The 26,632-nt window shown below is 31.7% G+C and overlaps 2 protein-coding genes and 1 pseudogene across 2 annotated transcripts; 1 reads left to right on the top strand and 2 right to left on the bottom strand.

Moving 5' to 3' along the window:
* The first annotated feature begins 3,673 nt into the window (after positions 1 to 3,673).
* Positions 3,674 to 7,106, top strand: LOC114183584 (dnaJ protein ERDJ3A). Its single transcript, XM_028070656.1, has 7 exons — positions 3,674 to 3,887; positions 4,402 to 4,457; positions 4,563 to 4,636; positions 4,826 to 5,379; positions 5,734 to 6,072; positions 6,194 to 6,553; positions 6,639 to 7,106. The coding sequence occupies exons 1-7, from the start codon at positions 3,789 to 3,791 to the stop codon at positions 6,930 to 6,932; spliced, it is 1,776 nt and encodes a 591-aa protein (XP_027926457.1). The 5' UTR covers positions 3,674 to 3,788; the 3' UTR covers positions 6,933 to 7,106.
* Positions 7,107 to 11,512: 4,406 nt separating this feature from the next.
* On the bottom strand, positions 11,513 to 11,842 carry LOC114184328. The gene has a single exon (XM_028071638.1). The coding sequence runs from the start codon at positions 11,840 to 11,842 to the stop codon at positions 11,513 to 11,515; it is 330 nt and encodes a 109-aa protein (XP_027927439.1).
* On the bottom strand, positions 11,687 to 20,877 carry LOC114184150 (annotated as a pseudogene).
* Between the last annotated feature and the right edge of the window lie 5,755 nt (positions 20,878 to 26,632).

Below are 26,632 nucleotides of genomic sequence, written 5' to 3'. Positions count from 1 at the left end.
CACCGTTAGCGTGAAAGTTGACGATGATAACTCTTCACGAGATCGCTCCTTTTTACGAGTTTATAGTTGTTATCTTTATTTGTTATTAAATAAGGAGTAAGTTTTATTAAATGAATTATTTGGCAGTAGATGCAGTGACATTAACATAGTAACGACAAGAAGGGAAGAGACAAGTAAGAAACAATAACATGTTTGAAATCATGTGAGTGATGCACGTTTCACATTCACTCAAATTTCGTCAAAATCACGGAAAATGTATAATCTCTTTGGACTCATGTTATATGTAGAGGTCATCTCTACATTTATGGACCTAGACCCTTATTCCTCATTAAAAAAAATAGATAAAGAATAAATGATAACACTTGTTTTTGGACATGAGTGATGGGGACAAGGTGAAGAAAAATGGAAGGGAGGATGCAGATGTATGAAATGCTTTTTGTACCACTTGGGAGCTTAACTGGTATAAAAAGTGACATTTTCTATATTGGTTATAAAATCAGTATAGAAAGCCTTTTTTTAACCAGTATAAAGGTTTTTCATGCACTAGTAATTTTTTAGCAATATGTCAAACCCAGCCAAAAGTTCAAATCATTGCTCGGAAAACAAAAAATTTAGAGAAACAAATGATAACTTTCAAAGAATATTTCATTCTTTAAATTAATATAGATCATTCTAATATACAGGAAATTATCTACAAAATATGTAATTTAGAGGTACAAATGAAATAATCATAGGTGGAGTACAACCTTCAAATGTAGTTTTTGGAACATTAGATGTTGTTTTGACGCCACAATCATAGGTGAGAGACTAAAAATATGTGACATTTCACCTACAAGAGGAAAACACATAAGGTGAGGTTAAATAAGCAAAAATTATATCATTGTATAAAGATAAGATTTCATATTCATGTATCTCAAATATTGAATCCAATAATATGAATAAAACATGGTAGATTATACAATGAAAACTCAATCAATTTACGGAGAGTGATGTTTGAATTCTAATTCCTAAGCTAAGAGGAAAAAAATCATATGAATTATGTGAGTATATAGGATCAAGCTTGGCGAGAAGGAAAGTTGAAGGACATAAAATAAAATTAATGGTTTGAGATTGTAATATGCAAACACACAATGTTGTAGCAGTGTTGAAGAAATGTTTACATAACTAAAAGTATTTTAAAAGAAGATACATATGTAGTATGTGTGTATGTGTCTTCATAAAAAAGAAAAACATTTATGAAAACTACTAACTCTTTTGGAGTTCAACTTTTAAGCTTACAACCTTATCTACACATGTACTAGGTACATTCATAGCAAATTCTAAATAACCACAAGAGAGAAGTAAGCTACCAAAAATGAGACAATTATACATAAATCAATCTCATATACAAGTTATATGCACATTGTTATAAACAAAATCACAATCCATTGTGAAGTCTTTTTTTGTAACTTAAATCAACACATTGATTCAAGCTAATAATTATACAATAAGAAATATTGATTAATGCCTTTCGAAAGATTGACAATAGTAATATCATACTAAATATTAGCACTTAACCAGATCAAAGACCTTAGTGAATCACAAAATTATATATTAAAGTAGTTTAAGACATCTAATACTTAGAAATATTTGTCTGTTCTAGGTGTACAATAAATTCTCAATTTCTTATTACCTCTTGACACTCAATTAACTTATGATATATTTGTTAATCACATATTCTTATACTTAATACATATAATCCACACATTGGGTCAACATAGTATCCTAGGTTTGTGACTTGTGTAATCAAATTTAACATGTACATCAATTTAAATAGATTTACCATATACGTGTGCATAGTCCACGCCATCTATATCATTTTCAAGCAATACTCAAAATTATAACACATTATTTGATAACCAACTCAACAAAATTAATAAAATTTAATCACTAAAATTATGTATAATACATATACAAATCAAATAAATTTCATCACTGAGATAATTTAATTAAGAAATTATTTTTATAGTTGTTAGATTGAGATTTACAAGACAATATACATTAATTAATTGAATTTATTTAATATGGTGAACAAATTTAAATATAAATTTAATCCAAGCTCTCGGGTCGGGTTGAGGTTCTCGATTCAACCATTTTATACATGTAACCAGTTTAAATACACAACTATAACCATCTATTACACAATTTTTACATTCTAAACATTTTAACTCAAATAGACTATTTAGGATCTAATATAAAGTTCAAGATAATTCAACAACAAATTTCCAATTAAATCTAAAATATGTTAATATTTGACATTGATATATATTGCTATATTAGAAATTTCTCATGAAAAAAAATGAAGAAACAAATGTCTTCCATAAGCATGAGAATGTGTATAAATTTGATATATATATCCATAAGCATAAAATGAAAATGTATACAATTTTAATTTGGTATGTATTACGAAATGCTCAATATTTATTTTACTAAATAAAATATGTTTATTTGTGTACATTCAAACAAAATTACTAAATAAATAAAATGCACAAAACACTCGTATCTAATAAATAAAAATAAAAATACATGAAAAACAAGTCTTGTGTCTATTTAAATTAGAATAAACTAAACTCTGATTTGATATGGGGTTAATATATATTATTTTATGTTTTTGAATTAAGGATCCTTTTAAAGTTTCAAAATGAAAAATCAGAATAATGTAAATATACAATTAATATATTTAGTTATGAACATTATTAATTTAAGAAGGTCATATATTAATTTTATAAATGTCACGTCTAATATATGAATAAATATAAACTATAAATGTTGGAAGATAAAATGAAAAACATATTAATTAAATATTGAATATAAAAATCATTTTTTTTTGGAGATGGGTTAATTTTATATTATTTAATTATTTTCAATTACTATTGGGCAAAACTTCTAAAATTAATTAATGTGATGTAACGTAATGTATATAAAACATTATTAGAATATTTTAAGTATTTGTTGGAATCTATTACTTTCTCTATATATTATTTAATTATTTTCTATTATTTTAGAACTAATATATTGTATTTTAATACAAGAGAAATTGGCATTTAAAAATATAAACTGCAATTTGGAAATAAACACTACTAAAAAAATATATTTTCTACTATTGTTTTGATTTCTTAAGAAATGTTTTTGTTATGAGAAAAAGTTACCATTTTTTTCAAAATATTTTATACAAATTTTATTTATTTATAAAAAATATTTACAAATTTTATAATTTTATAAAAAAATTATTTATAAAAGAATTACCTACTAACTAAAATTTTTAAAAATAATACTAAAAACATGTTATTCATAAAATATGAAAAATTTAGTGAAGATTTAATTTTAAATTTAATGTAAAATTATAAAAAAAATATGTAAAAATACTTATAAAACATTTTAATTATATTAACTGTTATAACTATATCATGATTTTTGTAATTCTTACATATGACTTTTAATAATAAAAAGTAAAACATTGGTTACTACACAAAAAATAACTATAAAATTATGTTAAGTTGTTATAGACTATAAATAATTCATATATATGACATCAGAAATATAAATTCTGAACTCTCATTGGCCAATATGCGTGGTGACACATCACAATGACACGTGTTCTTAACTTCCTTCTAACCTCGAAGCATCTAGATTTTCTCTCCCGCGAACTCTGTTTATAAATAAAGCCAACCGTCACTGTTATCTCAGATTATTCATGAAGTTCCAGCTTTTGATTTCAAATTTCCTCTGCGAAGTATTTGGATTCGGATATGAGGACCCGTTTAGTTTCCACGCGGGTCATCATCGTGGCCTCTCTTTGTTTCCTAGCAAGCATGAAATTGGAAGCAAAAACCGTCGACCCCTACAAGGTTACAAAAATTTCTTCTTTTGTTGTGGGATTTGGGAATTTGTGGTCGAAATGTGTTGAATTTGCGTAATTTCAAATGAATTATTGGTAGGTTAGTTGCATTTCCATTACGGTCTGTGGAATTTGATGATCAGCCTAAATTTTTGTTGGTACTTTGAATGCTCAATTCCGCTTCTTTCTAAATTGAGAAATTTGGGTGTTTAGATTAGGGGGATTTGGCTAACTTTTTTCTTTTTTTTTTCATTTTTTGAATTACGTTGCCCAAGCTTGTTTTTTGTTTTTTGTTTTTCTTGGCTTCATCGTATCAAGCAATGTGTTGTGTTTTTTAATTGAAGGATGCTCATTCGCAAGTAGTCTTTACTTGTTGCTAAAGCCTGAATGAGAAGAAGGTGTTTTGTGTGTGTTTCAAGTCGTCATTGATAAAATTCGAGAGTGAGAAAGAAAAGAGGAATTTCTTTTATGTATTTATTTAATTTTGAGATCATGACCTGATAATACCCGCTTCAATTGTTCAGATTCTTGGGGTCGATAAGAATGCAAGTCAGCGGGAAATTCAGAAGGCTTTCCACAAGTATGTATACTTGGTGCTCTTGTTTGTTTCATTTCATCAATTAGATTCAGTCTCTTGTAACTGATTTTACATATTGACATGACTGTTATTTTATATATTTTTCAGATTATCTCTCCAGTATCACCCTGACAAGAACAAAGACAAGAGTGCGCAAGAGAAGTTTTCTCAGATCAATAATGGTATAGATTTTTTCTCCTTTCTCACATTTACTCGCATGACATGAGCGCACACACACGAGTTCATCTTTACTGGAACAAAGAGTTGATACTGTAATAAATTATATAAGTAATAACAGGCTGTTTTTGTGCTAGCTATCTACATTTACCTTGTTTGAGGATTCTCATGTGTGCCTTTCCTTCATTTAACAGCGTATGACATTTTATCTGATGAAGAGAAGAGAAAGAATTATGACATGTATGGAGATGTAAATGGTAATCCTGGATTTCAAGGTGGTCATCCTGGATTTCAAGGTGGCCATCCTGGATTTCAAGGTGGTCATCCCGGAGGTCATGGTGGATATACTTACTTTACAGGGGGTGATCCTGGGCAAAGCCATTTTAACTTCAAATCAGGGGGAGACTGGCAAGGAGGATCCAAGTCATTCTCCTTTTCCACTGGTGGCTCGGGTGGTTCAAATTCTTTTGGGATTGGCTTGGATGATATTTTTGGCAGTATTTTTGGTGGTGGAGGTGGTGGGAGTCAGTTTGGTGGTTTTGGCAGTTCAGCTAATACTGAAAGGACGTCCAAAGCTTCTCCCCAACGTCTCACATCTATAAATTCACGTATCTATAAGAAAGAGATAGAAAATGCGGGGATGACTTGGATTTTGTTGTCTTATAGACCTATGAGTGCATCGAAGCATATCCAATACTTTGAGTCCACTGTAGAGGAGGTTGCCGGCACATTACAGGGAGCTGTGAAGGTTCTTACTTAACTTTTAATTGGCTTGGATATATTTTTGGTACTTGTAGACATGGCTGTGCTTGGTTTTAGTTTAAGAATTGTTTTGTTAGTTTTGTTCCTCATTAATTTTAGAATTTTTGAAAATGACTGGAATCACCTCAGTGTTGGCATGACACGCTACACATGTTAAGTCAGTAATAATTTTCAGATAACTTATCTAGATATGACATATCCAAGTGTGTGTTGCGTAATCAGTGATGATGGTGATTCATATTAACAGAAAAAAACTTTTGGAGGTCTAAAATCACGTTTAGCCATGCTCCTATTTTATTGATTTTTTTAAGTTAACACATATCTCTATTTTGTGTGACAGGTTGGAAGCATTAACTGTGATAAGGAAGTCTCGTTGTGTAAAGAGCTTGGCATATATCCACAAAAAGCTCCTAGGATTTTTGTTTTTTCTTACAAGGAGAATGAAATAGGTTCTTTGGTGGAGTACAGTGGACAATTGGCTGCTAAGAATTTGAAGGCTTTCGTTCAAGAACACTTGCCAAGGTTTTCCAAGCGAACCAACTTGAATAGTCTTGACCAATTTAGCGCTACGGCAAAGTTGCCTAGGGTGCTGCTTCTCTCCACCAAGAAGGACACTCCAGTAATTTGGCGTGTTCTTAGTGGCTTGTATCACAAACGCATTGCTTTCAGTGATGCACAGGTGCGTAAATGCTGGACGCAAAACAAATTATTTTCTTCTGTTAATTTCCTTCTTTACCTATCGGGAAAGTCATATATACTTTGAATGTTAAGATTTAATGTATATATTGAATGATTTGTAGGTGGACGATGTTTCTGTTTCTGATCCGAGGGTAAAAAATCTAGGAGTCCATGCACTTCCATCAATTGTTGGTTGGCTACCTACTGGAGAAAAACGTGTTCTGAAAATTGGGATTTCTGTAAAAGATTTAAAATCTGCAGTTGTCGATCTTAGCAAAATACTTGATAGTTTTGTAGAGGCAAGTAAAAAGGAAGCATCAGCTCAGGCCAAGAAGGCACAAACTGATCCAGACGACGGACGCATACCATTGCTTTCTCAATCAAACTTTGAGGCTCTCTGTGGTGCGAAAGCTCCTGTCTGCATAATTGGTGCCTTCAGATCTTCTAAAGCCAGAGAAAAGCTAGAATCAATCCTCTCTTTGGTTAGAATGCATTTCATTCACTTACTAGTTTAATGGGGTTTTGTAATTTTTGTTTTCTGAAAGGAAGCACTGTGCAAATTTTCAGGTCTCTCAAAAATCTTTGTCAAGAAGACCAACTGGTGGAAGCAGCAGCTCTAGGGACTCCATTTCTTATGCTCTTTTAGATGCTGCAAAGAATCAGTCATTTTTAAAGGCGTTTGACAAAACAGGTTATAAATCATCAGATAAGTTGTTGATTGCTTACAAAGCTCGTAGAGGAAAGTACAGTGTATTTAGGGATGAAATGACAATAGAGGAGGTAGAGAATTTCGTTGCCTCCGTTCTTAGTGGAGATATACCCTTCAGAGAAACGCGTGGGAAGCCTGTGCTAGAGCATTAGTCATGAAACTGGGTTTTGCAATGTTTTGGCTGCATGCTCATGTACATAGTCAAAGAGTTAGTTATATAGAATCTTGTTTTTTATACAAGTAAGAAGAGTATAGAATGTTGTCCCATGCTTTTTCCTGCTATTAGCCAGCTTTAAAACCATGGATGATGTGGAGTTTTTCTATCACCACTATCATTCTTTCTGCCCAATTATTTCCTGGACCCTACCCTTTCTATAATCTTTTTTCCTTTCGGATTGATTAATCAGAAAATAAAATATTTGATATAAGGGGTCCCCATTTTTTCTAAATAATTCAAAAATATTAAGTTTTTTATTTGATATCAATAAGAAGTTTACGAAGACTTAATAGTACATTTCGTAATGTACTTTTAACACATTTTATTATTAATTAAAATTTATTCAAACTTTAAATAAAAATGTACAATCATTTTAATTATTAATAATAAAAGAATATTTTGAAAAGAGCAAGTTAGCATTGCTAGCATTTTTTTATCATATTTTTAAATATTATATAAATTTAATTTAATTATTATGACGAGTATGAATTTTAATATGCAATTTTGCTGTCATAGAAGGTGCAGAAAAATAATCTTTAATAATTTTCTTTATCATTATTTTAACAGATAATTTTACGTTTTTTCATAACTTTTGCTTCTATATTATTTTAAATAACATTGGTTGTTCAAAATCGTTTTTCTATTACTTTTACATCAACGTTTTTTGGTAAGAAAACTTACACACAATTTGTTCTATTTATTTTTCAATTTTCTTGTAAGTTTTCCTACACTGCAAATTCAAAATTTGTATTTTTATAATAAAACATACGTATTATCTCTTCTTAATAATATATTAACATATTTACTATATATTTACATTACATAACCTAAAATATATATAAGAAAATAAAATCATCATAAAACTATATAAATTTCTTCCTACTATTTTGTCATTATAATTATTAAATATAATTATTGAATATAGTAATGGTTAATCTCTTTTCGATAGAAAATTACACAAAATATTCTAATATATAAAGAAATATCTTCTTTTGTGCTCACATTTCATTATTTTAATTTTACTCTTAATAATTATTTTAAAAATTAATTTTTTATAAATAATTTACCTTGAATCGTTTTTCTAAAAATTTATTTTGTCTTTAACAATTATTTTAAAACTTTTTTGTATACATATTTTATTTTTCTAATTTTATATTTAACAACTATTTTAAAAATTAATTATATATTTCTTATTTATCGTAACTAGAATTTCAATGCAAATACACATAAGTGATAACATTTGTGTTTTCTCTAGTATGAAATAAAGAGAACGTCCAAAATACAAATAGTGATAAAAAGAAAATAATAACATAAACATAAAATAAATAAGATATTTAACACTCTTCTTCAAGCTAGTATATATAAATCATATGTACCAAACTTGTTATAAATATAATCAATTCTTGGTTCTATAAAGTTTTAATGAAAATGTCTATTAACTGATCACTTGAGTTAACGAACTTAGTCTTTGTCTTAAACTCAGTCTTTGTCTTAAGATACAATCTTGTCTTGAATGAAATGATAGTTGTTGGTGTATGGCCGGGTACATCCTAACCCAGTAAGGGAAAAATGGTCGGGATGTACTTTAATAAACAAATGACTATATTCCAATGATCTTCACATTGAGGAATTGAGAAATTGGCTCACCACACTAACTACAAAAGAAATATTAAAATCTTTGGTCTAAAAATGGGGGCAAATATGTTGTTTCATCTGTGAGATGTTGTGATGGTCATTGCTTATGAGAACAATGTCATCAACATATACTATCAAATTGACACATCTAACACTTGAGTGATGATAAAAGACTAAATGATCTCTCTCAGACTTTGAGCCATACCAAATTATTGAACAACATTGCTAAATTTTCCAAATCAAGTTCTAGGATATTGTTTTAGGCCATATAAAGATTTGAGAAGACAACAGACCAATCCAAAAGACTCTTATTGAGCAACAAATATTGGAGGTTGTTCCATATAAATATCTTCCTGTAAATCTCTATTGAGGAAAGCATAATCCAACAATGATAATGTTATATCTCAAAGAAAGTATGCATTAGATATTTTGGAGGAAACTAGGTTGATGAATTAAAATTTGTTGACTCCCCCATGGATCCTAATACCAAACTCCTACTAAATCAGGGAAAAGCCTATTTCAGATTCTGAGTAGTATACAAGATTAGTTGAGAAATTGAATTACCTTACATTTACTTGTCTTGACATTTACTTTTAAGTCAGTGGTGAGCCAATTTCTCAATTCTCCTTGTGAAGATCATTGAAATGCAAATATTTGTATATTAAACTACGTTAAAGGATCTCCTAAAAAAGGTTTGTTATATGGTTCCAATAACCATACAATGTTGTTTGTTATTCAAATGATGATTGAAACCTTATAACAAATATTTTCTAGGAGATCCTTTAATGTACTTTAATATGCGGATGACTGCATTCCAATGATCTTCACATAAAAAATTTAAAAATTGGCTTACCACATTGTCTGCAAAGAAAATGTCAGGACAAGTAATTGTAAGGTGATTCAATTTCTTAACTAATCTTCTAAATTGCTAAGTATTTGAAATAGACCCCCCTGATTTTTTAAGAGTTTTGTATTACTATCCATGGGTGTATCATCATATTTTGAATTCATCAACCTAGTTTTCTCCAAAATTACAAATGCATACTTCCTTTGAGATATAATACCATCGTTGGATTATGCTTTCCTCAATGGAGATTTGTAGAAAAAGATTTATATGGAGCAACTTTCAGGATTTGTTTTTCAAGGAGAGTCTTTTGGATTTGTCTGTGACCTTCAAATCTTTGACCGGTGCATGGGAGTGCATCTAGACTCCGATGACGACGATCTCAACTATGATCTCGACGATGCGGTGGTCATCTAGACGAGACGAGTAAAATCGTGTGGTCGTCGATCTAAACTAAAACTCTGGTGGTGGCAACTCTGGCTACGACGACGGTTGTAGTGGCAAACTGGTCGAAAAAATTTGTCAAAAGAACCCTAAACTCTAGATACCATATTGAATACAGTGAAAAACTATGTAAGATCAATCTCCCTTATATAAAAAAAATACACATAAAATACTTTATTTATAATAAAGAAAATATAGACTAAGCCCTAAATACAAATAATGATAGAAGAAAAATAATAACATAAATATAAATAGAATATAAAAAATTAAAAAATTAAGATATCTAAAATATGTAACAATAATAATTTGTTTTTATCTTAAAACATGATCATGACAAAGATAAATAAAATATGTTGTTTTATACAATTTATACAATTAGAAATACGTTTATATATTATGTTTTCCAACTCATTTTATAATTTTTAATTTCACAATCTATAATATATTTTTGAGGCATGTAATTCGTAATATATTTTTGAAACGTATAATCCAACATTTCCCAACCCCTGGAAAATGTAAACTTTTTCTAGGGTTATGGAGCTTGCAGGAAAAAACTAAGGAGAATTTTTGTATTTGAAGGGACAAAAAATGCAACGCCTAATACTTTAAAAGACCAACTTGAGTATTCATCCTAAATAATAATAAAGACCATAATACTCACATTCTTGTCTGATCTTTTTGATATAATGAAATTGAGAAGAAAAGAAAATAGAAGTGAGTTTAATTGAATTGACAAATTTTCATGAAATTTTGCATAGTCGGGATGACTTATTTTCATTCTTATATGTTATGAATGAAAGAAAATAGAGGAAAATGTTACTAAAATATTTTGTTTTCCACCTGAAATCAGGACTAATGTAGATGGAATATTGAGGGACCGTGGATTTCACTAGAAATCCTTCTTAGTTCTTCTAAACAATTACAATACTCAACCTAAAACAAATGAAGACAGACAAAATAATTTCATTGCATATCTTGGAACTTTTTTGTCAAAATATACAGAAGCTTATTTGCATTCAGCATCTTGTCAAGATACAAAACCAAAACTTGAGCAGAAGAGGAAAACCCAAAATATTGGAAGGGTTTGAGTATCATTTCCCTATAATGAATGATTGCTATAAAAAAGAGGAAAGGCCAAGGTCAAATTGACATTAATGTGTTGAAGAGAAAACAACAAATGAGAGAAAAGAGAAAAATGTTGAATTAGCGATGTGAATTTGGTTACAACAGCAGGAGCACTCTGCACAAACAAATGATCCAATTCGAATACCCAATTTCGGCTAAAAAAATGCCACTTGAGATCCTATCTCCATCATTGAGCCAGTATTGAAAAATATACTTAGCCCAAGGTCTACTGTCATACTAAAGAATGAGTCTAATGGCAGTCAATGAACAAAGATAAAAGAAAGAAGCTAGAGGTTTTACATGATCTAGCAACAAGCTGAAGTAGACTATGGCTCTGAGTAGACCATGACCTGCATTATAAAAAAAGAAAAACTGGATATGGCAACGTTTCTTTCAAAATAAATAAATAAATAAAGTATGATAAGGCAACACACCTTAAAAGAATGTAGCTAGATATCAATATAACTCTATTGGATATGATCACTAACAGTGTCACTACCATTGTCCTCATTTATACTGCTGTGTTCAGGTGATGACGATGGAACTGTTGAAGAACCAACAAATCCTAGGTGCTGCATTAAAGCAAATACTTGTTTTTTGGTCTGAATTAACTCCTGCTTCATTTCTAGTTTTTCTTGTTCTTGTATTTGTAAAGATTCCTTTAATGCCTTAATCTGATTTCTTAATTCATCAATCTCCTCTGAATTTGGAGAAAGCTTCATTGGTTGACTAGGAGATGTTAATAATGTGTTGCCTGTGGATCCTTGTTTTTTGGTCTGAGTCAACTCCCGTCTCATACTTAGTTTCTCTAGCTCTTGCCTTTTTAGTGAATCATTTAATTCTTGGATTTGATTTCTTAAAATATCAACCTCCTCTGAATTGGCAGAAAGCTTCAATGGTTGACTTGAGGATGTAAATAATGCGTTGCCTACGGATCCAAGGCCAAAGATCCTCCCCTTTTTCTTTCCAACTGAATCTACCCAAACATCGAAGTCAGATGGCATTTGATCTTTAGATGGTTGACTATCAGCAATATCCTCCCCCGAAATAACTTTTGAACTCATTGAAGACAACTCAAACTTCTTCTTTACAAATTTATCCTAAATCATAAGAAACATATTAGCATGAGCAAAAATACCATCATTTCAGATCAAATACTACCTTAATACTATAGGTAACATTCACAAACAAGATAAATTGAAAAAACGGATTAACAGTTAACACACCCAGCGATGCACATTAATATGGGGCCATCCTGGACCAAAATTATTTTTTCTGGAAAACAGTTATACAATGAAGCACGTTTTCGTTCACTCACTTCAATTCTTAGTTTCTCAACTCCATGTGATACTAAGACATTACTATATATATATATATATATATATATATATATAGAGAGAGAGAGAGAGAGAGAGAGAGAGAGAGAGATAGAGAAAGAGAGAGTAATAAATTCTATTTTAATAATATTTAATCTATTATCATTAATCTTTTGATTGGTGCACCTTATCCTGGCAAACACTTAATTTCTAAACAATAGACCAATGTTAGAATAGTTTACATTATTTTCTGAGCATAAATATGTAACCTAGTATCTTAGGGTTTCTTTCTTTCTCTTTCCTTAATCTTCTGGAGTAAGTCATTGATCCTTACATATACATGGATCTGAATCAGTAGAGATTGAAATTAAGATCTCTCAAACTCTTAGATTGGTATTAGAGAAGTCCATCCTACTTTATCTTGTCAAATGAGGAAGCACATTTTGCTGCCGCCAAATGTCTTTTGCGACAGTCCGTCATCATTATCTCCATCTCCGGCAACCACTAGATCTGAAATGTCTCTCCAAGGAAAGCCCAACCCGACCAGTCATGATGGCTGGTTCTCCCTCGTAAACTGCTCTCTGTGCAGCTCAGCCAAGCGTGTGAAGCCCACACACTCAGCTTTCCAGTTACCGAAACAACATTTCCCCGCCTCCATCAGTTTTGTCTGCTTCTTTGTCATGGTTCCAACCCTCACCTTACCTTTCCAATATTGCTCATGTATAGGTTCTCTTGACCCCTAGGCAGCTTCTCCCATTTTCTAAGTTTTTTTTTCCTGATGAAGCTATGTAACGTCTAACTGCTAGACCTGCATACTCGTTTTCTGGGTCTCCAGAATCACTTTGAAAAAACTTAATGGTAAAATTACTTACCTTATTTTGCTTCTGTTGAGCTTTAATTTTTTTGCCAAGGTTTTCATGATAACTCGGAAGAATACAATGCAGAAATATCATCAAGTGTTGAAGAATGGAAGAAGCTAGACTTCCATGTACTACGTTGTGGCAACCTTTCATTGTAGAAGGTCAATTTGCTATTGGGGACTAAACTTGTTCTTAGAAGCTGACCAATAGGAACAAGACGAAGTTGGACAAGTTATATATTGACATGATCTAGATTTTGTTCATATTTGGGATCAAATCCTAACCAATCAATAAGTCCCATAAGAGGAGAACTTAACTACATCTCCTATGTGTTCCAACTCCTAAAAGTAGAAATCCCCGAGATTCTGTTGAAGCTTCTGTCATGGTCTCTACTTGTAGAAGGGGAGGGCATGTGATGAAGAACATTCTTAATGCTCTTATCTTCAAAGAATGACTTATACTCAAGAAATTGTTATTTTATGCATGACTTTCCCGACAAAACAGTAAGTATCTCCAAATAAAAAATAGTTGAAACAAAAAAGGTAGACTTTAAGCTTCAATCAACCTTATAGAACTTGCTTGAAAAGTGAGGTTTGTACTCACTTATATACTCTATCTTTAATTGATGTGAGATCTCTAACACAATTTTCTAACGAAGATATCAAGAATATTTGAGATTAAAATCCAGCAGCCAAGGACAATCTTCCACCCATCATAGTTTCTCCACAACCTACATCTCACAATCCATGGAAAGTAAAAATACACTGATAATTAACTCAAGTGTTTCTAATCATATTTTTTATAACCTTGTTTTCTTCTATTTCTTCTCCTAAATTTCCTCACCTCATAACCTAGGTCAATGGATCCAAAGTTGTTCATTAGGAAGTTGGTCAAGTTTTCTTTGCTCCTTCTTTAAACTTAAAATCGCTTTATTTGTTCTTTCATGTCCCTTTTAACCTTATCACTTTAAGTCAGTTAACTAAGCCATTAGATTGTTCTTTAAATTTTTTTATATCAATTCATTTGTTATATAGAAACAAGGTACAAGTTGACTAATTGACAAAGGAATGTGCACAAAGGATTGAACTATATTGGAACTAAAAGATCATTCATGTCTTGATTGACCTTCCTTTTTCCTAAACTTTTGCATGATCACTTGGGTAATCCACATTTACAAAATTAAAACAAATTGTTCTTGAACTTAGTGAACTTCAAGTCCTAAAGTGAGTCATATCAATTTTTTCTATTATTTACTACATCTAGGGAGCAAGTTGTCTTACATCTTTCTGAGTTTCAATATTTTGTACCTTCATTGATGAATATTCTAGATGTATTTGGATTTATTTGATAAAATCTTGTCCTTATTCCATTATGTTTTCAAGTGAATCTCTACTTCATGTTACTCCTCATGTCTTTGGTTGTGTGTATTTTGGACATGACCTGTCTCCAAATTTGGACAAACTATTGCAGGATCCATTGAATGTTTCTTCCTAGGATATTACCATCTCCAAAAAGGATATCATCGTTCTTCTCTTGAAACAAAAAGGTACTAAATGTTTGCAAGCGTCATCTTTTAAGAGACATCTTTCTTCCTTTCTTCTCTTCACAAAGTTAACTTTGTTTGACAAGTTTTACACATTCCGGTGATTGAAACCTTGTTTTCCCCACATCATGACAACCCTCCATGTTCTCTCCTACTTCAAACCCACCAAAGTTTTTGTTGCCATATCATTTATTGACACAAGCCACAAGTGACTGGTCCAATGTTACATGGTGAGTCCCCTTCATCAAGTCCTTTACCATCGTCACTTCTTGATAAAGAACATTCTAGTTTTTTTATCGGCAAAGAACATTCTAGTTGACCCCTTGCTCTTGTAAAAGTACCCGCTCTACTCATAATCATCATCCTATTTACAATTGTCAAAGCAATCATCGACCATCCCCTTCCTATATCTCATTTATTTCCTCTATGTCTTCTATTATCATTCCAAAAAATGTGACTGAAGTACTTTAAAATTCTATATGGCAGAAAGCCATGATTATTGAAATGTAGAATCTTAAATATAATCACACAAGACTTAGTTCCTCTACCAACTTGGCAAAAGCTTGTTGGTTGTAGATGGATGTACATCATTAAAGTTAGGCCAAATGGTAAGGTTGATTGCCTTAAAGCTCAATTGGTGGTCAAAGGCGATACTTAGATCTATGGTCTAAACTACAGTGACATCTTTTCTCCTATTGCCAAAATGGCTGCTATTCGTATCTTCTTTGTTGTGGCATCTCTTCAACATTGGTCTATTCATCAACTAAATATTAAAAATGTTTTCCTTCATGGTGAACTGAATCTTGGGTGTCTCAAGGTAAGCATTGAAGTGACTCAATCAAAAAGAAGGTATTATGATTTCTAAAAGAAAATATGCATTAGATATCTTGAAAGAAACATAAATGATTGGTTGTAGACCGGTGAGTAGCCCTATAGATCCAAATTAGAAATTAACAGCAAAAGAAAGTGAATCCTTCTCAGACCAAGAGAGAGAGAAAAGACTTCTGGAAAAACTTACTCATCTTACTATTACTAGGCCTGACCTATCTATTGCAATTGGTGTGATTAGTTAGTTTATGCAGACTCTTCACATTAACCACTGAAATGTTGTCCTTCATGTTCTTAGATAAGATACCTCATAAAAGGCTCTATGATAGAGTCTACTATGTGAAGATAAAGGAAGTACCCAAATATTTAGATATTGTGATATTTATTTAGCCTGTTCTCTTATAGACTAATGTTCTACCACTAGATATTGTGTTTCCATTAAAGGCAATGACATCACTCACTTATGAACTCATGGGGATAAAACAATGTCTCCAACAATTGTGGCTTTTGTGAAATTCAAGAAGTGAGGATGTATTATGATAATCATGAAACTCTTCACATTGCTTCCAACCATGTGTTTCATGAGAGGACAAAACGCTTACAAATTGACCATCATTCTTTTAGAGAAAAGTTGTTGTCCAATAGAATTTGCATTGAGTTTGTCAGCTACCAATGTGTGAACATTTTGACAAAATCCCGGAGAAAAGCTCAAATTCCACTTTATATGTTCCAAGGTTGGATCATACATTCCCTTTAGAATATTGCATTGACATCAGCCAACTTTTGCGGAGTATAAGTTCAGATTGTAATTCAAATAAACAATGAAATATGACTGAAATCATTCGTTAGTATTAAACTTACATAAACGGATTCTGCATGAGGACCCACCCAACTTTGATCATTTTTCTTTCGATGAGTACGAAAATAAAACTCAACCAATGATGGATCTGTCCCTTTTGCCTCTTTCTGTGACAAATGATAAAATAAGCTTAAATATCATTAATATTAAACCTACTACAATGAAATATATTGGTAAATTAATAATACCATTCTCTTCCAATGCAAACGATGAGGAATTGATCCTCCGGTGTGAAGTGATGCACCGTCCATAGACTCCCGATTTCTTTTATTTATTTCCGACTTATGTTTAAAATTTGAGGAACCCCAGTGTTGCTTCAATTGTTCCCACACATCATTTTCCATCCAAGTTGGTTTTTGATTTAAATTTTTCCGAACATCTTGCATTAATTGAGTCATTTTAGCTGAACCCCTCTTCTCAAAGTTGCGTCGCACCATGTCCTTGTATTGAGGTGGCCATGTGAACTTTGACTACATCGGTTTCACAATATTGAAAATATTATTAGATTCGACATGCTACAAAAATAATGTAAAAGTTATATATTTCTAATCAAATCTTGAAATTGATTACTTTAAATATATTGAACCACAAATTCCTTTGACCTATAGATAATTGTTTCCATGATGGTTTTGCCTCCTCCAAGTTAGTACGAATGATTGAAGCAATTGTTCGAACCACCAACTTATGTTGATCAAACCTGTGTAAAACAACTAAAAATTATGAATGATTAAAAATCAAATAATAAAATTCATATCATATGTTAAAGAAGAAAAGACTCACCCATCCCCTTCTGGGAGTATCATGATTTTGTTTCCAGTATTGCCTTCACTGACTTGACTAGATGAAGAAGTTTGGGCTTTATTGACCATTGGATATTCTTCCAAATGAAGGACTTTAGTAGGGATGTGTTCAGATTGGTTTTGAGGTTGAGGTTGTGTAGGTTGGGTGGCATGACATCGGGATTGAGATTGTGATTGAATTGGAGGTTGAGTTGGTTGGGTGGAATGAAATTGAGACTGAGCTAGAGAATGAGATTGAATAGATTGAGGTTGAGGTCGAGTTTGAATGAGTTGAGGTTGATCATCCAAGCAAGCTTGCGACATATTTAACATTGTAATAGCAGCAGACAACTCTGATGTATTTTTACACATAGAATTCACTTCAACATCTTTATTGTGAGGAACTTTCTCTCCATGAAACGTCCAGTACCAATATTTTGGTGCAAACCCTTCCTCAAGAATGTGAGTATTTACTATGCCTGGGACTAAGTCCTTTTCATTTTTACATACATTACAAGGACACCTTATCACACCTTCATTCAAATACTGTGGTTGTCGACAAGCAAAATCAATAAACTCTTTCACACCTTCTAAAAAATTTTTTTTATAACCCTTTCGTCTAGGAAGAAGCCTAGCATACATCCATGTTCGGTGTGTAGGCTCTTCCATTTTCAGCTCAGCTCTAAAATTACTGAAACAGAAGTATTTTATTTTCAAATGTTAGAAACTAAAAAGCAAGATAAGTGATGTCAATAAAACAATAAAAAAACCCAACCCTCAATTGTGTATGACACGACACAATTCCATTCAAGAAGACACTTTTTTAAAGATTGATTAATAGTTAGTCAATAAGACTCAAATCTTTATTTTCACAAATTTTGGCACTAATTTGCAATTGTCTCCAACTATGTAGGTTCATTATCAACATATTTCTTAGGTTATAGTTAATATAATCTTGAATATCATCTGGGTTTCATGTTCCAGTCTACTGAAGAATATGCTCAAAGAGCGCTCAGGAAGAAGGCCTGCATAAGGCTAGCTCGAAATCATCCACATATTCCTGTATCTTGCCTGTGTGTTTCACTTGAATTAGAACATTGAGTGGGTCATCGTAAACTTCACCAAATCGCTGAGGAAGACTAGACATCAAGTTTGCAATGCATCGAGTTGAGATGCCACCGTAGGGAAATCCAATTAAGGTAAATAGAGGGCAAAACGAACCTTAGATGTTTCTGTTGTGCCATCCATAGAAAAGAACTGGGTGCACATATATACAATAACGGTTAATATTCTTACCATCAAACCGATGGAATTCCACCTTAGAGATGCGAGAAGAATAGGCTGTTGGTTGCAGTTCTATTGTCAGAGGGGCCACCATTACTGATGGAGAAATCATTGTTGTGATTCTGGGTGGATTGAGCCACTAGTAAGCTGAGTTCTTCAGAACATGGTAGTGCAGGGATGGCTGACGAGCAGAATAGGTAGGAGAGAAAAAGAGATGAAAGGTGTAAGAGAAGAAATATTATTCATGAATTTACAATTACATTCTGCCAAGTGGAAGGCAAAAGACACTACATAAAAGAAAAGGAAGCAATAACGGTCAAAACAGAATAGAACTGCTATCAAATAGATTAAAAAGGCTAAGCATGGAGAAAAGACCCTAAGCGCTTGGATAGTAGAGCAGAAGCAAGGAGATTTTATCAAAGAAAAAAATAATTGTTTGCAAAGAATAATCAGAAAAGAAAACAGCATTTTACTGAAATGACGATATTCTGATTTCATTGGCCATGCTCAAGTTGGTTACAATTGCCTAGCCTAACAGCAAAAAGTAATTTGTAACAACTTTAGACACCTCAGCTTGGCATCCTCAATGCACGTGTTCTTAATTTGCTAGTCATCATCTATTTCATATAAAACTAGGAATAAAATAAAAAGCACAAACAAAGTATTCTTAAGGGCTACAGTTATGTGGTGACATTTACGCTGGCATTAGAGTTATATAATAAAATTGCAATTCTCCAACCACCTTGCTTAAAAGCTCATATGATAAGACATTCCTACGAACATTTTCTCTAAAATAATAAATACATTCCCTCATCTTTATTTGAATATAGAGATTCATTGGAGGCTCACAAAGTGGAATAATGTACATGGCCTAGAGATGGCACTGGATGAAATATCCTACAATTTGGGAAATAGGTCATGTCTGTCAATGATGGTGAAATTAGAATCACACAATTCTGATTTGTACAACTAGATTTAGGATCCTGTTATATTTTCTTTCCTTTTGCAGCTGTAGCAATTTTAGAGAGAATTATTCCTCCTAATTCTTAGGTCTAGATTCGTGTACAGAATCAACACTGTACTACTACAATTATTTGTCCTCATTCTTAGGCCTATATCTCAAGCATCATCATGAACTATTTAAAGTCATTTAATTACCTTGCACTTGTCAATGTAAATGGTTTTAAATACTGCCAGAGAATTGAACCCCTAAAGAATCTTTCACCCGTCACAACACTAGCTAGTTGCCACACAGAGATACACCAACCCAATGAATATAAAATCTCTCCGAATACAAAAACTGCACGTCACCCTTCTTTACCCCAATTGTAAATGCCCATAAGATTATAACTTTCATGGCAAAAAAATTAGTTTATGCTTTTCACTTCATGATGTTTTTGTTCCTGTTTTCGTTAAACTTGTACAGGGAATTGAAAATAACTGAAACTGCATTTTGAGTTTTAGTTGTTGGATAACTAGCTGCTGCTGCTGCTGTAGAAACATAAACTTGCAAATTACCTTAAATTATGGCATGCTTTAATTTCTTTGCTTCACAAATGGACCTCGCACAAAACTAGTCAGACAAATGAACACAGTGTTACTCTGGCATCGAATAAGGAACCTCAAAAATATCAAATGCATATAAGAATAATCAACTACAAAATTCAAAGTAGACAGAGAACTGTGTTTCTATAGGACACAATCATTCTGTAACAGAAAAACACACGAGGTTTTCAAAACACGTGAGGATCCTTAGAAAAAAAAAGGAATTTATCAACAAGATACCATATAAAAACCTAAAACAATCCTAATTAGCACCGGAATCCAACCATATACTCAAGCCAGGGCAATAAACGTTGTTTCTCCCTCCGGTAGTTACTTAAATTAAATTAATAATTAAACACGAATCTGAAAATTCCAATAGGTTTGAATAAGTAATCTGAAAATTTTCAAATGCATATACGAATAGAATGCATAAAACGAAGAAGATTCAAGTGGTTCAAGTAAAAAATGCACAGAATGAACTTTGAATAAAACCCTAAATCAGTGCTAGGACTGAGGGCGCAATTCGAGGTACCTGACAGCGGTGGAGAACAGGGTCCAAAGCTCAGAGTCAGTAGGTAATTGAAACAATGAAGTTATGCGATAAACACTAACAGAGAGAAAAACATATAATATTAAAACACGAAAGAGAAATATATACATAACTTACACAGTAAATTGCTACATTTGATATACGAATGGGAAGTGTTTAGTGCTATACAAACCCTAAATCGTGATACAAGGCTCGAGGTCACTCAAACGAGTTTCTAGGAAAATTCGCAGGTATGCGAGAGTTTTAAGAGAAAAATATTTAAAAAATATAAAATTGCTGCAGATTAGTTTGTAGATCTTTATAGGTAATTAAAACTATAAAACTTTAATGAAAATTTGAAGGAATTGTTTACAGATTTTTTCTTGACAAATTATTAAAAAAAAATTAGACGCGATAAATACATTTGAGGGGAAATGTTTCAGAATTTCTAAGGACGTTCTTGTAGAATTTAAAAAATATTTATAACAAATAAAATCCGAAGGAAAATTAATTACAGAATTTCAATATTACATTGCACAAGATAAATATTATTTACAGTTTATAATAAAAAGATTTTTAGATATTTATATTATCCAATTACAAAATATTTTGTATGTTAGTAAATTTCATAATTTTACAATAATGGCCTGACTTATACTAATGGATAATTATAGTTGGATGGGAATGTAATCTAATTTTATATTGTCATTGTATAAGCATTAAAGTTTACATATTATTATAGATGGATAGTAAATAACCTATACTGATACATTATTATAATCTAGTGTGAAGTTTATAGAGTTTGATGAATTAACCATTGAAGGTTCATTCAAACTTAGTGAATTCAAATATTAGGTGTAAGAAGAAGACTTCATCTACAACATCACTATATAATATTGTAAAATTAAAGCAAATATTTAAAATATTTAAAGAATGAATCACCATTTAGGGATACAATTTACCAGATACCAAAAGTTTGATGAATATACTAGTTATTGAACATTTAAAGAGACCTTTTTGATTTTGATATAACCTGCGAGATAGATAACAATAACATTTTGGTCCCCAATAAATTTATTTGGGTCCTTTGAAGTTAGAGACATGTTACTTTATAATAAGAATCCAAGCACATCTTTCATTAGAGACATCAAAATGTTTAATTCTACATTTATTTGAAGTGTGCCCCTTTTGCATATAATAAAAATATGTTACACAGTTTATATTCCTAGAATAAGGCTTACCTTTTTCTACCCATACCCTATGTGCTCTTTTATTTTATTCTTAGGAGTTTGCTTGTTGTTACTTAAATCATTTTTCTTAAAATCAGGCTTTTTAACACTTTTATTTTCTAATGCATCTTCAAGTTGTTTTTCTAGAATATTTAAATCAAACATATAACTTTTACAAGATGCACATTCAATAATTTCAGTCTCTTTATTTTTTTAAATTGAAATTTTATTTTTCTTAAGACTTCTTTTTCCTCAAGAGACCTTTCAAACTTATTTTGTTACTCCTTAAAATCAAATTTTAATTTCTTGTGAGCAACATCTAATTTACTAGATTTAAAGAGCAATTGTTGAAATGCATCATATAGAGCATCATAATCATTTTCACCACAAGAGCTTACCTCACTGTCAGAAGAGTCATGGTCAGCAATCAAACACATATTTGCTTCCTCATCAGATTCACTAGAGTTGGATGAGCTTGAAGAAGAATTTAAATCGTTATCCTCCCATTTGTTTTTCTTGAAAACTTTTTTGCCCTTCTTCTCTTTACCCTTTTCAGCATTTCGACAGTCCGCTTTTACGTGACCTGTTTCACCACATCCATAGCAATTGAAATTTGAAACAAAGTTTTGGTTTTCATTTTTATAGATTTTCTGATGACCTTTATTTTTGCTTTTCATAAACTTTGCGGATTTTTTTATCATGAGACTCATATTTTCATCGTCAGAGTCATCATCTTCTTTGGGGCTTTTGCTTTTTACAATCTCAGATTTAAAAGTTATGTTCCTTTTCCTTCCTTGGTCCTCTTCGTCATTTAAACGCCCAAGTTCAAGTTCATGCTCTCTCAACTTACTAAAAAGAGCGATCATGGACATTGTTGCAAGATTTTGAGATTCAGTGATCGCCGTAACCTTTGGTTGTCATGTCCTGTTCAAAGATTTCAAAATGTTAATATTTAATTCATCAATATCAAAAATTTTACCTAACCCAGAGAGGTGATTAACGATGTGGGTGAATCTCTTATGCACATCGTAAATGGTTTCGCCTTGTCGCATTCGGAACATCTCATATTCTTGAATTAATGAGTTCTTCCTTGCATGCTTAACATTATTTATTCCTTCATGGGTTACTTGTAAAATCTCCCACATTTCTTAGGCACTTGTACAAATTGAAATTCTATAAAATTCATCAAGAATTAGTGCAGATGATATTATATTTCTGGCCCTAACATCATATTGAGCCCTTTTATTTTCTTCCGCAGTCCATTGCGAAAAGGCTTTGGTTCCTGCACATCATTAACAACATTAACAGGAACAAATGATCCATTTAACACTACATTCCAGATGCCTCTATCAACTGATCCTAGAAAAATTTGCATCTTACTTTCCAAAAAGGATAATTTTCACTAGTAAAAAGAGGAGGTCTATTGATAGACGCACCCTCAACAAAAGTTTGATTTTGTCCAACCATTTTCGAAAAATTTGAATAACTATCAAAGCAAGCTCTGATACCAATTGTTGGTATCGCGCAACAAAATGTTTGGCGTTTGGACAAAAAACCAAGAGGAGAGTGAAATTGGTTCTTAACAAAAATTGTGCTTTTAAAATTTTCCCCTTTTAATATCAAAGTTCAATTAAAATTCTTTCTTGTATTTTAATAAACACAATAAAATAAAGAGAGTAAGGAAGAGAAAACTTGCACAAAATATTTATATTGGTTCGGATCAAAAGACCCTACGTCCAGTTGTTAATCTCTAAAAAACGAGATTAACTAAATCACTAAAATAAACCAAACTTACAATCAATGATAAAAAAGATTAAGGTTTAGAAAATATTTATCTTGAATCACACAAGAGATGAAGACATTTCCCTTGAAATCCACAAGGGATGAAAACACCTTCCTTGAATCACACAAGAAATGAACACCTCCTTTGAATCACACAAAGGATGATTGACTTCTCCTAGCAACATCAACAACACTCAATCACTCAAGATCCCACTTGATGAAAGTTATCGCTCTTCCCACACTAGGTTTTTCAAAACCTTCCCACAAAATGTTCTTAAGTACTCAAACTTCTCTAACTTTTGTGTTTGATAATGAAAGTCTATCACTCTATTTATAGAAGCCTATTTAGGAATTAGGTTAAGAATATGAAAAGTTAAGTCACAACTATCGATTATATTAAGTGATAATCGATTATCACAAAAAATTTTATGAAAATATTTTTTTTGTTGTGATAATCTATTATCAGCCAGGATAATCTATTATCAGTAGGTGATAATCGATTCTCAGTAGTGATAATCGATTATTCTAGAGACTTTTCTCAAAAATTAGTTTTAACTAAGATAATCGATTATCACTAAGAATAATCGATTATTCCAGTGAGTTTTACAAATAAATAAAATTGTCTTGGTGCTCTACTACTTGGGTTTTGCCTTTTGACTCTTGACATGCTAATTTAACTATTTTAAATAACATACACAGATTACAAGACCTAAACAACTAAACCCTTAAGTCTTCAATGCATCTCTTGAATCAAAGCATTCTTTTAAGTCTTCAACATTTTTCCATGCATCATCATCAAGTATTTCATACTTCTTCATAAGTCATCATCATCATCATCAAAACTCCTTATTGGAGGAAGATGTCCATCTTCTTCTTTTTGTCAACAAAACACACTAGCAATGGCTCTACAGAGCAATAGAGGCCACCACAAGTGCAAGTTTCAAATGAATTTGATTTCATTACATGTATCCAGATAATCGAGTTAGAGAGTCTTCTTTTGGTTGTTATCACATGTTGTTTGTGCTCATAACTTGTTTATTTGTTTGTTAAATTATTTTCACTAGCTTACCTTTCTTCTGTTTTGTTTTGTTTCCTTATTGTGTGTTCCTTTTGCAATGATCACCAATGTTGGTGTGAGTAGATGAGGGAGCCCCTGGTGATCGTCGGGATGGTGCAAATTCTATCATTTAGATTAGGATTAGTTATTGCTCATCCAAGCATATCTTTTGAAGATCTTGATTTATGACTTTCTTTGCTCCTGTATGAACAATCTTTCACAAAACTGACCTTATTTGTGTTTATGGCATTGTTTTGCGCTCATGATCTTTATGATATTTCAGTATATTTTAGATGACTATAATGGTTGATTCTAACATACTTCCTGTCTGTTTGCTCTATTATATTATGTTATGCGATATTTTATTTATTAAAAATTTTCTATTAAATGGGATGTCAAAAGTTGAATAAAATAAAATAAAACCGCATATTATCCTTACGTTTATTTTTTATATGTACTTTTATAATAAATATTATTATCCCAAACTTAGTCTCGTGTACTTTTATATGTACTTTTTTATTTTTTATATGTACTTTTATAATAATCTCATGTACGTGGCCAATGATTCTTAAACTTTTTGTAAATATAAGGAAGTTTCCTAATGAACAATAGAGATTTTTTTTCTTTATTTTTTTTTCATAAATCCGTTATTATTAGAGCTATCAAAATGGGTTGGAATTCGCGAGTCAACCCGGCTCATCACGTGTTTGGGTTGGATTGGATTGAAAATTTTTCATTAATTTCAATATGAGTTGATTTTTTACTCGGCTCACGTAGAATTCAGCTCACCTGGGTTGAACCCATGATGAGCCGAGTTGGCTCAACAATCCACAAAAGGGTCATACAAGTGTTTTTTATTAAGTTGAACTTTGTATTTAGGTCAAGTTGGATTGTTTTTTTAGCCAACACATAGATAATTTGTATTTTTTATAATTTTAGTTTGTATTTGGATTGTATTGAAGTTTATTTATATTTTAATTAGAATTATAATTTAGTTTTGACTGAAAAAAACAAAAAAATTATATTTTTTTTAATTAAGTGAGCCTGTGAGCCAACCCGTTTAACCCACCAACCCGTGGTGGGTTGGGTCGAATCGGGTTCAACTTTTTTTGGCTCGTTAATAAGTGAAACGGGTTGAGCTGACTCACTAAGTGATCAACCCGTGGTGGGTCGAGCCAAGTCGGGTCAAATTACCCGTTTTGATAGCTCTAGCTATTATCATTTTTCAATGTTAAAAAGTTAGACTACTTCTTTCTCCTTTTCACGTGACTTCAAATCTTCATCTTTCAATTTTAGTAAAAACATTTTCCTTTTTTTTTGTCTATGGAAGCTTTAGATTTCTCTTCATTTTCCTCTTTGAATCTTTATATGTCAATCTTAACTTCTAATTGATAATGGTTTTCCTTTACTTTCGTTAGGTTTTCAAAGATGTTAATTTCTCACTTCACCCTTCTTTGATGTTTGTCTTTGTGAAGATATTTAGTCTCAGGTGCTACATTTTTCCAAATATGTGGTGCATCTAAGACCATCTACTTTGCCTGATCAAGGGCTTTTATGTTGCAGGTTTGATTATTCGTGGTTGCTTCACAATTGTTTCACGTATTCACAGTTACTTCACGTGTTCGTAGTTTCTACAATTGTTATGTTTCAATTAAGTTGAAATTGAGTAATTGGTGTACTCATTAAAGCGTTAATTTCTCACTTCGCCCCTCTTTGATGTTTGTCTTTGTGAAGATATTTAGTCTCAGGTGCTACATTTTCCCAAATACGTGGTGCGTCTAAGACCATCTACTTTGCCTGATCAAGGGCTTTTATGTTGCAGGTTTGATTATTCGTGGTTGCTTCACAATTGTTTCACGTATTCACAGTTGCTTCACGTGTTCGCAGTTTCTACAATTGTTATGTTTCAATTAAGGTGAAATGGAGTAATTGGTGTACTAATTAAAGCGATTATGAACGTAACAATACCATTCAAG

This window comes from Vigna unguiculata, chromosome 5, assembly GCF_004118075.2.
Source record: "Vigna unguiculata cultivar IT97K-499-35 chromosome 5, ASM411807v1, whole genome shotgun sequence".
Lineage (NCBI taxonomy): Eukaryota > Viridiplantae > Streptophyta > Magnoliopsida > Fabales > Fabaceae > Vigna > Vigna unguiculata.
The sequence above is the reverse complement of the archived record's forward strand: the minus strand, read 5'-3'. Positions and strand labels throughout refer to the sequence as shown.

Bases quoted from the DNA above. Each gene is read 5' to 3' on its own strand.
- LOC114183584 (XM_028070656.1), top strand. From the start codon at position 3,789: ATGAGGACCCGTTTAGTTTCCACGCGGGTCATCATCGTGGCCTCTCTT. The intron at 4,637-4,825 runs GTATAGATTTTT...TTCATTTAACAG, and splicing joins GTTTTCTCAGATCAATAATG to CGTATGACATTTTATCTGAT. The intron at 6,073-6,193 runs GTGCGTAAATGC...AATGATTTGTAG, and splicing joins TTGCTTTCAGTGATGCACAG to GTGGACGATGTTTCTGTTTC.
- LOC114184328 (XM_028071638.1), bottom strand. From the start codon at position 11,842: ATGAGACGGGAGTTGACTCAGACCAAAAAACAAGGATCCACAGGCAAC.